Source organism: Enhydra lutris, unplaced genomic scaffold, assembly GCF_002288905.1.
Source record: "Enhydra lutris kenyoni isolate GAN:26980312 unplaced genomic scaffold, ASM228890v2 scaffoldscaffold13, whole genome shotgun sequence".
NCBI lineage: Eukaryota > Metazoa > Chordata > Mammalia > Carnivora > Mustelidae > Enhydra > Enhydra lutris.
Genome location: NW_019154097.1, coordinates 34,450,765 through 34,465,363, shown reverse-complemented (window position 1 = coordinate 34,465,363; position 14,599 = coordinate 34,450,765). Strand labels below are relative to the sequence as shown.

The following is a 14,599-nucleotide window of genomic DNA, read 5'->3' as shown; positions in this document are numbered from 1 at the left end:
AACCAGGAATGAGGATGAGGAGGGGGCCTCCTTCCAGGCCAAGTAAATTTCAAGTTTTCCCAGGATGCGTCTCAAACTAAACAAAATGAAACTTGAACCTCGCTGTACAGCAAAGGAGCACCATAACCACAGAGAGAAAAGAAGAACTCCTGGAGCATTGAAAACCCAGGGTTCAACTGAGCTTTCCTGGTGGGAGGAACCCTGGGGACAGAAAGAGCTGCAAAGACATTCTTATTTAGGAACCTTGATTCGGCACAACCATCAGTGCCCAGCTGAGGAGAGTGTTTATGCATCTTGCAGGATAAAGCAAAGACATAAAGACGGGAAGTCTTGCTGAACCAAGATTTTCTCTTATAGCCAAGTGTAAGAGAGAGCTGCAAGTGTTTTATTTATATACAAATTCATTCCAAGTGAATTTATAACCCGGGGATTTCTAAATACCATTCCCCACAGGGATTGTTTGGAGAAATGGCTGATTCTAGGGCTGGGGCAGGTGATTTACAAGGTAAGCGTGAGACAACTGGTCGTTCCACTAAGCCAGGAGGTTCTCAGGGACTAAGGGGACACACCAATAGGAACCAGCCCAAGAGAGCTCCCATTAGCTAAATCTGGGGGAACTCGAGCCCCCAAAACATAATGACTGTAATTAACAGAAACATACCCGATTGTAGACTCTGCATGCCCACAATAATACTCAAAAAAGAAAAGCAAAATTCAAACCAATGAAACCTCACTTGCCACCAACGAAGGTAACTTCTTTATTAAAGACAAAGAACTAAGTACAATCCCTGCCTTTTCAAGAGGTTTTTTTGTGCTTCAAAAACACCAGGACCTCAAAAGCTCTTCTTCGTGGAAGGAGGCCCACGAATAAATGTGCAAGAGATGATGCGATTAGGACACCACCATCCTGCAACCCTTAATGAAGTCACCGTTTCAGGCAAGCGTCCGCCGTGGACGCTACAACCATTGGGTGAGAGTGGATGGGGGGACCAGATGTCCACGCAGAACCCCAGCATTAACCCACAGACCACTTGTACCATAAAGGGAAAAGCGTGGCCCTACAATACAGATAACTGTAACCTCCTTCACCCTACCTACCATCAACCAAACCTACCATCAACCAAACCAACCTACCTTCAACCAAACCTACCATCAGGAACAGCAGGACACTCAGACATGACTTACCTCCTGGCGTGATGCAACGGAAAAGAGACACATAGCACGAACTGTGAACTATTCCTGCCTCGAATGTTGGCCTCCGCTAATCAGTCCCTGAGAACTAACTGCCAGGTTAGTTAGGGAAATGGGGGGGGGACAAATTAATGACACCACAAGGAAACAATAAGATGAATCTGGAACCTGGGGCATTGTACAATGAAGGCCTCTCCAGCAAGTTAGTGGCAGTAAAAAAGGGGGGGGGGGGTAGAAGGCTCCAGATGTAAGCAGACTTAACAGACACAATGAACAAATGAAATGCATAGCCCCTGATTAAATCCTGATTTGACAAACACTGTTACCAAAGACATTCTGAAGACAATTAGGGAAATTTGAATTTGAACTTGGCATTGGATGATACTAGCCCTCTTCATTTAATCAGAGGATATTGTGGGTTATGTCCAAGATCATTTTTTTTTTTTTTAAACCTATGCTGAATTATTTACTGAGAAGATAGAACAGGAGAGACGAAGCAGGTGGGGCCAAAAGGTTAAGTGCTGAATCTAGTTGGGACATGGGGTCTTCTCACTTTTCTTTAACATCTTTCATAGTAATTTTTTTACATAAAAGCCCCTTAAAAAGAGCAAGTATGCCGTGACTTTCATAAATACCCAAAAGCAACCACAGTGGGGTCTGGTTACCAACTCCAATCAACTGGAAACGATGCTGTTGGACTAAACCCAAAGCCGCACTGCGCTGCAGACAGGAAACCACTCTGTGATTGATGAGTGATGTCTGCCACGGATACGGGTTGAGAGAGCGGAGTCTCGCGTGCTGCCTGTAGGCCACCCTTGCTCTGAATCACAGTCCTACCGTGCGATCTTCCACGCAAGAGCACAGGACACGAAGGGAACGGGAAGATCTGCCTGAGATTGAAAAAGTGAACACGTTTTGTTCAGACTGAGCTGGAAGGCGGGTGCCTAGACTTCGGTTATCCCAGGATAAGAACACTGCGTTCTAAAAACCCTCTTCTGCGTATGATCGTATGCCCTCCTTCTGTTTCGCCTCGCGCTATAAGTCACATTTCTCTTGACAGCACTCGTGCACGTGGGGGTCGGTCGAGGAAGCAGCGGCCGAGGCTCCCAGCTGGAGAGGTGGACAGAAGCTGGCGAGGTGCCCCCACAGCTAAGCCACAGCCCCGTGATCACTGTCCTCTTCCCCCCACCACCCTGGGGTCGGGCCTTGTCAGGGCTCGGGAGGAAATCCTAACTGAGCAAAGCTGCCAGGAGGCGGCGGCACCAGCTGACGTCCCAGAGAGATCACGCCCACTGGTTGTGCCACGACTGTCATTACGAGCTTGTCCTGAGATGTTCCAACAGAGGGATGATGCCCGGGAGTTCAGGCTACTGAACCACAGAGAAGGCTCAGACAGAGCACGACGCCAGTGACCCCAGCAGGAGGCAGCGTGCCCACAGGGTCTGCCCTGAAAGCATGTGGCCACCGGGGAGCTGGGGGTGCCGACCATCTCGCCCAGAGCAAAGCCAGACCCCCTGTGGGCTCAGGCCTACACACAAGGCTATCTGGACCCCACGATGTCCCCCAGGGCTGCAAGCAGAACGCAGGGAGCCTTCTGAGCGGACAGGCTTCATCAAGCAAGCTCAGTGTTTGTTTGGCCGAGACAATGGCTTCCAGATGTTAGCGGGACAGGGGGCCCGCGAGCAAGCGTTGCAGTGGGGCTCATCTCTCTGTCACCGATAGGGAAGGAATGGAAGAATCTGGCGCTGCCGCCCTGGCCAGATGGCTGCCGCTCGGCCGTTCACGGCAGATAAATCATCCCTGGGGCTCCTCCCCGGACACTTGACAGCCTGGGCGGCCGAGGAAGCAGAGAGGAGAGGCCGGGGGGGCCTAGAGGGCCTCAGAGCCACAGAGCAGAAAGCTGGGGCCCGACTGCGGGGCCTGGGGCAGGAAGCTCAGCGGGCAGGGATGGCGAGACAACACCGGCCCCTGCCAGCGGCTCACTGCTGGGCACTCAGGTCCTGAGAACCTGTTCTGAGAGAGCCCTTACTCTTCAGGGGGCTTTGCGGGCACCGGGCATGCGTTCTGGGCACCAAAGCAGGGGGCTAGAGTCACAGCCATCACCAGCTCTTACCACGGGCTTCCCAGTACCTGCCAGGCACCCCCATCTCACAGGCAGGTACTCTCTTAACCCACTGTGCAAAGGAGGAAATGGAGGCCCAGAGAGGTTAAGTACTATGTTCAAGGTCACCCTGTAGGCAGGTGGCAAGGCCAGGGTCTGCTGCTGGCTTGGGGCCCTAACCCTCCACCACGCTGCCTCTTCCCGGAAGAGTCCAGGATGAAGTCATCTCCGGGGCCTGTGCCTCCTGATCTGTTAATTGGAACCACCTGGTTGGACGTCCCCTCCTCCCCCACCCCCCACACTTACTGTCTTAGAAGGTGGTTCACCTTTCCCCTGGTTGATGCACAGAATCTGGGCGATTTGGCACATTTGTATGTGCTGGTGCTGGACAGGGGAAGGGTCCGGGCTCCCAGAATGGACTTTCCAGGACCAGGGAAGGCTGCAGAATGAGGAGGTATGCCCAGCAATTCTGGCCCACTCTGCTGGGGCTGGTGATGGTATCGAGCTGGTTCTGAGCTGGGGGGAGGCTGTGCCTGGGCCAGGGTGGGTCATGGAGCTAGCTAAGCCTTGACCAGAAATGCACACCTCAAGGGGCGAAGGTGCCCACCTCCCCTGTCTACTGAAAGATGGGAAAAGCTCCAGATTACCCCCACCGGGGGGAAGGGACCTTTGCCTTGCTTTAATTACCCTAGAACCCCACAGGGCCACCGCCCCAACTGGAAAAAAGTCCAAACTCAAAAACACTGAGACCTAACCTGGACAGACTCTGTCTCCATGCCCAGCACCTGGACCCGAGTTAGCCGGTAGCAGGTGCACAGTAAGCAGGAAATGAAGGCAAGAGAGAACACAGAACGTGTCCCTCCGGCCACACTGGACATACTGTGAGAAGGTAAAAGGACTAACTACACACGCACAGTTTGGGAACTGCCGCAACTTCTGTTCTGAGGAGTCATTCTCTCAGCTGGAGCCCCCGGCGTGGGCAAAGGCGCTGTTCCCTCTCCTTGGGGAGGTTTCGGGGGGACGACGACAGCCCTGGCTGCTGTGGCCAATTTCTCAGGCTTTCTGAATGTCTGGGAACATCTGGAGTGACACAGCTCTGTGTCCAGGAAGGAGAAGGATCCAGGCCCCTACCCAGCGGCAGCCAATCCTGGCCACTGGAGGTCCCATCGAGTCAGACACACACTGCCAAGTCAGGCTCCCACAAGCAGAAGGCTGGACACCGTGGCCAGGAGCCAGTGAACTCGCCCCCACTTTCCCTTCCTCAAGAGAGGGGACAGGGGAGCCCAGCCCCACACCTGGGCTAGCTGTCTCCCACTGACCTGCCCAGCTGCCCTGCTGTCTGAATTGCCCCTGACCTTTAGAACCCAGCTCCCGCCCAAATAGGTCTCCCCCAAAAACAAGGACTGAGTCATCCCTCCACTCTGAAAGGCCTCCCACCCCGGCTCAGGAGGCTCAGGGCCAGAGTAGGCTGACATGCCAAAAACTAAAGTCTCATGTGTCGCAGAGAACCATAAACGCCATTTGTCAGCAGGGAGTTAAGGCACGCTAATCTAAACATGGCCCTGGAGACCGTTCTCTTCAGGCCATAAATATATAACACAGAAAAACCCTCCCCTGGAGGCTGCGGCAGGGCTGGCTGGGGCCGGGGCCCGCCTCCCAGACACGGCCTCTCTTGCTTTCCTCTTCCCGGGGTCTTAGGCACAAGGGACCCCATATCTGTCCATTTACCCACTATTACTGAGCACCTGCACTGTGCTGGAGGCCACAGGAGGTCCTGGGGATACAGCAGCAAAGAGAACCCGTAATAAGGGCCTGGTTCTCAGTGAGCTCACAGCCTAACGGCGTTCAGTGATGCCAGGCTTAGAAAACCAGTTATGTAAAGCAGTACCGGGAGCTGGGAGAGAATATGAAAGAAGACTTCATTTTGATGGGAAATCAAGAAAGTTCTGCCAGGGAGAAAGCACTTCAGCTAAGAATGGGAAAATGAGGAGCCCACGATGGTGTAGGAAAAACAAGTGGCATGAGCAAAGGCTCTGGGGTAGAAAGACATGGGACACTGAAGAGCGAGAGGAGGCCAGTGGGGTGGCAGCCGTGAGCAAGGGGGAGAACACAAGCATGGGGTCAGAGAAGGCCTGAGAAGGCTCTGGACCTTCTCCAGGGGACAGCCAGGAGAGACCCTTTGGTCAGATTTGCTTTAGAAAGATCCAGTGTACAAGAGACTGCTCGTAGAGGCTCAAAGAAGTCCACTGAGAGCATCACTTCCCAACTCTGCTCAGTGACTTGAGGATAACAGCTTGAAATCCGTCAGAGTAGGAGGACTTATACCATGGAAATGGGCATTCTTATTCTTTTCAGGGAGGTGGTTGTGGACATTCACCAGCATGTCCCTGGAAGGATCCCTCCGGCTCCTGGGAGGGAACAGACATGCGGGGAGAGGGAAAGCCGAGTGAGCGCCGAGCGGCCAGTGGGGCCTGCAGTGGGGTAAGGCCAGACACCTGGTCAGCACCAAGCTGAATGATTCCAGATCACTGACAACATCTGCCTCAGGACACAGGGCCAAGCAAGCCCCTGACAGCTAAGTCCCCCAGCAGGATCTCCTGGCCCAGCAACAGAGCCTGAATCGGACAGCCCCTGCCCCCCACCCACTCCTCTATCCACCCCGGGTTCCCTGACTCCAGGGAGAATCTCACCCCCCTACCCCCACCTCTGGAAACTTTGCTAGGTCCATCCTGCCAGCCTGCACCATCCGGGGGACCCACGGTGCTTCCTCAAGCTCCAGGCTCTTTACCTGCAAAATTGGTAAGTCCGTGGTACCCACCTTTGGGGTGGGCAGCAGGTAGAAGGGTCTGGAGAGATGACGTCATACAGCCCTGAGTACAGCGCTCGCTGCACTGGCCACAGGGTGAGACACAGCACTGCCCATCAATGGCAGCGACCCAACCACCAGGCACAGGTGCCCAGAGACGCAGGAGGGCCAGGGCAGGCTCACCTCGGTCACCTGCTGCTTGTCCAGGTGGAACACCTGCCCGGAGCTGGTGGCAGCAATCTCTTCGTAAGCCAGATAGCCGGGATGAGTGCGGTCGCCGCAGTCCCCCGTCAGCACAAAGACCACCTGGAAGAGGGATGTGAAGCCTGGCTCGGGGCTCCCCTGGCCACCCGCTTCAGGCGTGTGTGGCAAGGCCGGGATGAGGGAGGGGGATCCAGGGGGAACCCTTGCCTCTCTCTGGGCTCGGGTGATGCATCTGTAGAATGGGAATGATGGGAGTATCCGCCCCACGGGGACCGGGGCTAAGGCAGGTCAAGGGCGTAGAACGGGACCAGGAACACCTCAGGTGTTCCATAAACGGGAGCTGTTACGGAATCTACAACAAGGCAGGAAATGGAAATCGGCTGCTCCGTGCAGCCCCTGGGGGCCACGAAGTTAGAAGAACCTTGGAGAACAGAGTTTGTTCCTGATGGGAGACCAGAGACCAGAGAAGCTGTCCCAGCTCTTGAGACCTTCACCCGAGGAGGTCCCACGGTTGGGTGGCCCTTCCCCCTTCCCCACGCACGTCCCTCTCCCAGCCCTGGCTGTGTAAGCCAGAAGCAAAGCCCCAGCAGGCCGTCAGGCCCCGAGGCAGCAGGCAGAAGGGCGCTGCACACCCCAAAGACAGGAGCGGAGGCGACGCCAGGAGGAAGATGGATGGCACAGGCTCTGACAGGGAGCGAGGAGAGCGGGTGGTGTGGTCTTTATCAAGAAGGAGCCTCGCCAGGCGGCAGGAGCTCCGGCGGGCCGGGGGCCCAGAGCATGAGAACACACTTGGACTTCACCAGACCAGCTCGGACTTGAGGGCCCGCGGCTGCACTGGCGGGGACCCTGGAGGGGAAGTAGCGCCCTCCACCTGGCAGATGGGGGTTTGGGCTGCCTGCACCAGGGACCCCGGCTTCCTCAGCACTCCCGAGGGCCCCCACTCGTGCGGCCCCAAGGACAGCCTACTCACCTGTGACTGTTTAAGCTGTAAGAGCTGCAGGAGCTCCTCCTTCTTGTGGTAGTCCTTGGCGCGGGCGTCCGAGAAGACGTAGATGAAGGAGCCGGGGTTGGCCACCTCCACGGCAGCCTTGATGGCCCCCACACTCATCTCGGGGCAGTCACCGCCCCCCTGCAGGGCAGGGGTATGTCAGGGGCTGGCCCACCCACGGACGTCTCTGACACCGACGGGTGGGCGGGGGGGTGTTTAGACAAGTAGCACTTTCCCCTTACCCACCCATGCAAGAGAGGCATGGTCCCTCCCGTGGGGTCAGCACATGATTATTTAATTATCACTGTGATACAAGCTGGGGAGGAGGGCTGGGAGCCCCAGGACATCTGACAGGTGCCCCAAAACAGCCACATGTTAGCCAAGGATGGGAGGACAGAAGGTGCTGGGGGTACGGGGCAGCCAGGAGTAGGAGTGGTGGGCGTGGGGCAGAGCAAAGCATTCAAAACCGCTTCCCCAAATCCTGTTTGTAGCTGGCCCTGGAATCAGTCCCAAACCAGCACATGCTCCCCTCCTCCCCGACCACGGACAGGAGCTCTGCTCTGCGGGAAGGGAGTGTGCCCTGCCTCATGGGCTTTGCCCAGCCAGTGCCAGCAACACCGTTGGCACGTGGACACTTTTCAGTAATGCTCCCTCCTGGGTTCAGACCTCCAGCCCACAAGCACTTCCTGTCCCCTACGTGCCAGGCCCTGTTCTGGGCCCCACAGGACCTGGCGGTGGGTTAGACAGCCTTCAGGAAGCTGCTGCTCTCGCCAGGCAAAGGTGTTCAGGGTGGCAAAGAAGCCCAAGTGGTTTGGGGGCATGGAGTGAGACCTCTCACTCACCATATGCCTCCTCCTTCCACTGCTTCATCCAGTCACTAAATAATAAACACCTACTATGGGCAGGGCCCAGGGACTCCCAGAGGGCCTTGGGTCACTGAATAAAGGAAGGAACCCCAAGAAGTACAGGATCTTCAGCATCCCCAAACTGGGGTGCAGGCCAGAGGCAGTGTTGGGAGGCAGGGCATGGCCGTGGCGGGAAGTCACCATCTTGGGCCCTGGGTGGGGCAAAGACCTTGGCCTCAGGCTGGGACTGGAAAGGAGCAGGCAACAAGTGGTGGGGTGGGGTGGCCCACCTGCACATAGAGTTCTCTCAGCTCTCTCTGAAACACCTCTGGGTCGGCTGTGAGGGTCACTGGGCCAATATCTGTGGGAAAAGAAAGAGAGGCCCAGGCTGGCTTGTATTCCCAGAAGCACCACCTCCATGGGATGGGGAAGCAGTCACAAGATAGAAAAGAAGGTGAAACCTGGGGCCCAGAGACACCCCTCCCAACCAAAGGGGGAGCAGTAAGGGGACAGTTTCCAGGTTTTCCAGGACGCTCAGCCCCTGCCCTGCTCCAAGTTAGGCCCAGAGCTCCAGAAGAGCACAGAGATGAGACAGAGGGCAAACACCCCGTTCCTCCTCGAAACCACAGCTCTCAGTCTTTCCTGAATATGGCTGCCCTAGGAACCTCCCCTCTACCACCCTACCCAACCCACCATCCGTGGGAAAGGAATTTTGGAAAGACAAAGAGACAGAGAACTGTCCAACACCAGACTGATCAATGAGAGAAAATCTTCTAGAAACTCCATCCGTGTATTAGCTCATTCAAAAAGAGCAGAGTTAAATTGCGAAGGTTGACTACACCCAATGTAGGCGACGATGGGCGGCAACAGGAAATTCTGACCGCTGCTCATGGGAATGTAAAATGGTATGACCACTTTGGAAGACACACAGGACTTTCTAAAACCCTAAGCATGTGCATACCATGAGACTCAGTCATTTCACTCCTAGGTATTTACCCAAGAGAAATGAAAACATATGTCCACACCAAGACTTGAACTCAAACGTTCAGAGCGGCTGCATTCATAATAGCCCAGAACGGGAAACCAGCCAAATGTCCCTCAACCAATGAAAGGATAAACAAACCGTGGTCTCTTCGTGTAATCAAATTCTGCTCGAAAAGAAAGCAGAAGAAGCTACCAATGCAGGCAGCCACACAGATGAGTCTCACAGACATCACGTCGCACGAAAGAAGCCAGACACAGAAGAGTGCACGTTTATACGGTTCCATTTATAGAAGCTCTGGAACAGGCAGGATTAATCTAAGGTGAAAAAAATCAGAACAGAGGTTGTCTGGAGGCTGGGGAGCTACAAAGCGACTGTCAGGGGAGTCAGAAATGTTCTATAGTGTGATAGGAGTGTGGGTTCCACAGGTATATGGGTTCCTCCAAAGCGCAAAGCAAAGATTTGTGCATTTCAATGTATGTAAATTTCAATCCCTAAAGCCAGCCCAACAGAGAACACTCATCGTTGAGTGGGGGTGAAGACGGGAAGAGGGTATAGACGAACAAGAACGGCAGAACAGGTTTGATATTTGGTGATGGGGATGTGTGGATTCACTACACTCCTCTGCAGACTTTGTATATATTTGAAATGTTCCCCGAGAAAAAGATTTTTTTTTTTAATAGCTGTAACTGAGAGCCACAGCCAGCATAAGAGAAGGCCATCAAGGCACTGAAAACAGGGGCAAGGATCCCAACTCCCCTTGTGGATGTGTGCACGAAGGGGGTTTTACAAGTTTTATGGACGTCAAATTTCTTAGGAAAATAGTTCATCTGCGTCCTTGATGAACTCTAATGATAGACTGTTTTTAGTTCAAGAATTCTAAATTCTAGTCACCCTAAAAAAAATTCCCATACTCATCGACTCGTCAACTTGACCTTGGTCCTTCTTAGGGAAGGAATCCCATGAAATTACCCAGCATTCATCCACAATTCTCAAGGAGAGTGTGGACACCAGCTCTTCTGTCCAGCACTTTAGGAACCAATCATCCCATGGGGGCCCTTGATTCTGCGTTCTGCATGCATCATTCATCATGCCCAACACCCCTCCCTCAGCTGCTCCGGCGTTTACCAAGCCTCCCCCCTCCCCCCCATAGCCTCCCACTCTCTGAACTCTGCAGTATCTGATTCAGCCAAACCCTCAGCCTTTGCTGACAGACCTGATTGGAATCCTGACTCCCTCCTTTAGCCACAGCGCGTCTCAGACCTTACTTCACCGTCCCCAGGCTCAGTTTCCCCATCTGTAAAACGAGGCATAGAACAACACCATCTCTCCTAGCTGAGGAAGCATCACTATGAGAACGCAGTGGGGTCAGGGAGAGACAGACCCCGCATGGATCCCATGTACACGGCAAAGTCTCAGCAAACACAGCCACATGCCTGCCTGTGTCCCAGTGTGAGGTCCTCAAACTCTAGTTAGATGGAGAAAAGCAAAAATTTTATTCAACATTGGTTCTTTCTTGATTATGTGATAATACATGTTCAATGTAAAAAAAAAAAAGGGACACTAATGATACTGACATTTACTAAGCACTTACTAAGTCCCAGTCCCTGTGCCGAGATGCTTCCTGAGCACTAGCTCGCTGAGTTCTCCCTGGTGCCCAGTCAGTCTCAGACTCACCCACATTTTACAGAGAACATGGAAGCCTAGAGAGGCCGAGTACCTTCCCAAAGACACACAGCCAGTAAGTGACAAGGCTGGGATGAGCCTAGGTCTGTACAACTCCAGAAACTGAGCTCTTGAGAACCACTCCCTGTGAACTATACGTAGAAATTCCTGATACACAGAAAGAGAAGGGAATTCTACCAGCCGGAGACAGTCATTCCGATTTTTACACATAACCTTCAATACTTTCGTGCGTATTTGTAAGCCTGCCTCTTACACACATGCATACTATTTTATGCAGAATTTCTACTGAAGGGGCGCCTGGGTGGCTCAGTGAGTTAAGCCGCTGCCTTCAGCTTGGGTCATGATCTCGGGGTCCTGGGATGGAGCCCCACGTTGGGCTCTTTGCTCAGGGGGGAGCCTGCTTCTCTCTCTCTCTCTCTCTCTGCCTGCCTCTCTGCCTACTTGCGATCTGTCAAATAAATAAAAAAAATCTTAAAAAAAAAAAGAATTTCTACTGAAGTATCAATAACATACTATTTTCTATCTGATTCTTTTCACCGAACAACAAATGTTGAGCAACCTTCCAGAAGACCAAATGCTCAAGTTCAAAATCATTTTTAATGGCTACAAAGTATTTCCTTTATATGAATGACTAAGAGTGGCCATGCTCCATCTCAAGTTGCTTGTTTCCAGTTTTAATAAGAAGCAATGTTACCAAGAACACCTCTAGATCCAGAACATTTACACACGAGCTCAGTTGAGGCCTTGGCACATACTCCCATGAGCACAATTACTGGGTCAAAGGCGAGGATGTTTGTAAAGACTCTGGAAGCAAGTCCAGTAACCTCATAACTGTCTTCCCCCTCTCCAGATGAGCCAGCCACTCATCCGTCCACCTGCCAATGCTAGGGAAGATGGCCTGCACCCAGTTTTGCTCACATGGAGAATGGACACCGATGGCTCATTGTCTGTAACCCAGGGCAGCCTGCTGAGAGCCCAGCTCTGACTCTGGCTGGCCCCGCCCTCCTCCATCATGGTCTAGTGACCTCAGCTCCCCTCTGTTCCCAACGCTGGACCAGGGCCCCAGCAACCACATTCTCTCCCATTTGCAGCAACATGAGAACAATAAAGTCGGTGACATCAGTTATCACAAATCAAGCGGCGGTTGGAGAGGTGGCCCTTTATTCTCCAATCTCTGCTCTTCCTCCCTGGCGAGCTGAGGACTGCTCTGTTTCATGGAGAGACAGTAATTGTTCAGGGGAGTGGATTCTGGTCATGTTTCTACCTGGTAGGATAAAATGTGGGTCACCTATGTCAATTCCTTCTGTTTTCATTTCCTTTTAGTTGTTTTTTTTTTTTTCTTTTAACAATTTTATTGGATTGAGAAACCCAAAGTGGGCGTCCTGGTGGTAGAGGGCGGACACCCAGCATCTAGGGTCTAGCCTTTTACCGCCAAGGCTGTTCTAGAAGGGTCCGCACTCTGGGAGAGGAAGATTCTCCTGGGAAGTCACCCACCCTGATTCCCCCACACCCCTCAGCAACGCTCAGTGATATCCTCATCCCGCCTCCTTATGTCCCAAACACTCAGCCAGCTCATGCTGAGGGCCAGGGTCTGTATGGCTAACACACAGACTTGGACCATTTCAGGAGCCAGGGAGTGTCCTCTGAGCTGGAAAGCCCCGGAAAGGATTGTAATGTTGGCTTTTGTATTCGTTTCCTGTTGCTGCTTTCATCCATTACTACAAACTCAGCATCTTAAAACAACACACTGGTCCATTTCTGGAGGTCAGAAGCCCTCAAATCAAGGTATTAGCCGCTTGGCTGCATCCCTTCTGGAGACTCTCCAGGAAAATTTGCTTCCTTGATTTTTCCAGCTTTGAGAGGCCGCCCGTACTCCTTGGATCGTGGCCGTCGTGCATCTAGAAAGCCTCCAGCAGAGAATCTTCCAGTATTTCTCTTGCTACCCTCTGCTTCTCTGCCGCAACTCCTCGGACTCCAGCTCCCCTGCTCCCTCTTACAAGGAGGCTTGCGATTATGACGAGCCCATCTGGGTAATCCACGAAAATCTCTCCATCTCCAGATCCCTAACTTAACCGCACATGCGGAGCCCCTTCTGCTGTGGCAAGTAACAGATTTACGGGTTCCGTGGATCAGGACATGCACATCTTTGGAGGGTCGTTTATTCTGCCTCCCACAGACTCCATCATCCTGTCTCCGGCAAGAATGGACTTGGGAAAAACGAATTCGGACTACAAACCCAAACATAACAAAGTTGAAGATAAAGAGATCCAAAGAGGGCGCCTGGGTGGCTCAGTGGGTTAAAGCCTCTGCCCTTTGGCTCAGGTCATGATCTCAGGGTCCTGGGATCGAGCCGCTCGTCAGGCTCTCTGCTTAGCAGGAAGCCTGCTTCCCCTCTCTCTCTGCCTGCCTCTCTGCCTACTTGTGATCTCTCTCTCTCTCTGTCAAATAAATAAATAAAATCTTTTTAAAAAGAGAGAGAGAGAGAGAGAGATCCAGAGACCCCACCTTTTTAAAGAGAGAGAGGCCCAAAGAGAAGAGAATGGAGTCCTTTAAGGTCAGCGGGGAAGATCTGGTGCGAGAGTTACCTGGATATATCATACAGACAGTAACCCCTTCTCTTGTTCACCATTGTAGGGCTTGGGCCAAGTTCAGTGCTGGGCACATGGTAAACATTCAGTAAATCCGGTTCCAACGAGTGGCTGAATAAATGCATTTGAACTCCGTATTGTCTGAGCAGCCCCAGGTCAGGACAAAGCTTCATTTATCTTTATAACCTGTCCCAGAACAATGCCAGACGTATGACACTCAGCAAGCTCGTGCTGAATGTCAAGCCCACCCAGGCCCCTGTCCCTCTCACTACGACATGCCGCTGCCCGTCTCCCAGAGAAACAGATACGAAGCGAAGCAAGGAACTGATGTGGTTGTTTGGGACATGCAGAGGAGCTGGCCGTATGGAGGAAAGGCTGGCCAGATGGACAAGAGTATTCATGATTGCTCTCAAGCCAGAGGGCAAAGCCCCAGTAAAGACTGAAGGCAAGGGTTTTTTAAATGCCCGCCTCAACTTCTGAGAGTACACACTTACACACACACACACACACACACACACACACATAAATCTGATATTACTTCCTTTTGCTGAATAAATCATCCCCAAACCAGTTCCAGGCACAGGGTCTTACTGATGACTGGCCCCACCGCTCTTACGCAGAGCTGGCTTCCAAGATGCAGAGGAAGGGTTGGGGATGTATATGGAGGTCTCCTTGCCACCTCTTCTCCCAGCCACCTGCCCATCCACAGCTGGAGGCAGCAAGCCAGAGATGGATGCCTTCTTGTAATGAATCGATTCTACTGCATGGCTTCCTCTGTCATTCCCAGGACGCACTGCACATCGTCACTCACCATCCTGAAACCCCACCAGGACAGGGTGCTCTCAGCAGGATAACCATCTCAAGACCCACCTTCCAGCGGGACAGAGTGAGGTGATAGGTCAGGGTAGGAGAGGGTAGGACACTTGACATGTCCCCATGAGAGTTTACCCACTGAAAGGGGTCACCTGAGACCCTCCTGATCTCCTTCTTTCACCCAGTCCAGGCAGGGCTGGCTCTGCACAAAAAGCTCTGATCACCTTTCATCTTAGCATGCTGCTCTTCAAGCATGATATGATGATGGTGGTGGCCGTGATGTTGTCACCGATGTTGATAATGATGGTGGTGGCCGTGATGTTGACATTGATGTTGATAGTGGTGATGGTGGTGGTGATGTTGATGGTGGTGGTGGTGATGATGTTGTTGGTGGT

At 52.9% G+C, this 14,599-nt stretch overlaps 1 protein-coding gene across 1 annotated transcript in view; it reads right to left on the bottom strand.

The window, feature by feature from the left end:
* LOC111146187 (hemicentin 2) overlaps window positions 1-14,599 on the bottom strand; it is a 145,678-nt gene that overhangs the window by 119,234 nt on the left and 11,845 nt on the right. Inside the window, exons 2-4 of the mRNA XM_022501624.1 lie at window positions 8,426-8,496; window positions 7,273-7,431; window positions 6,282-6,404 (exon numbers count right to left, since the gene is read on the bottom strand). Of these exons, the coding sequence (XP_022357332.1) occupies window positions 6,282-6,404; window positions 7,273-7,431; window positions 8,426-8,496 (353 nt within the window). The remainder of the gene's footprint in view (window positions 1-6,281; window positions 6,405-7,272; window positions 7,432-8,425; window positions 8,497-14,599) is intronic.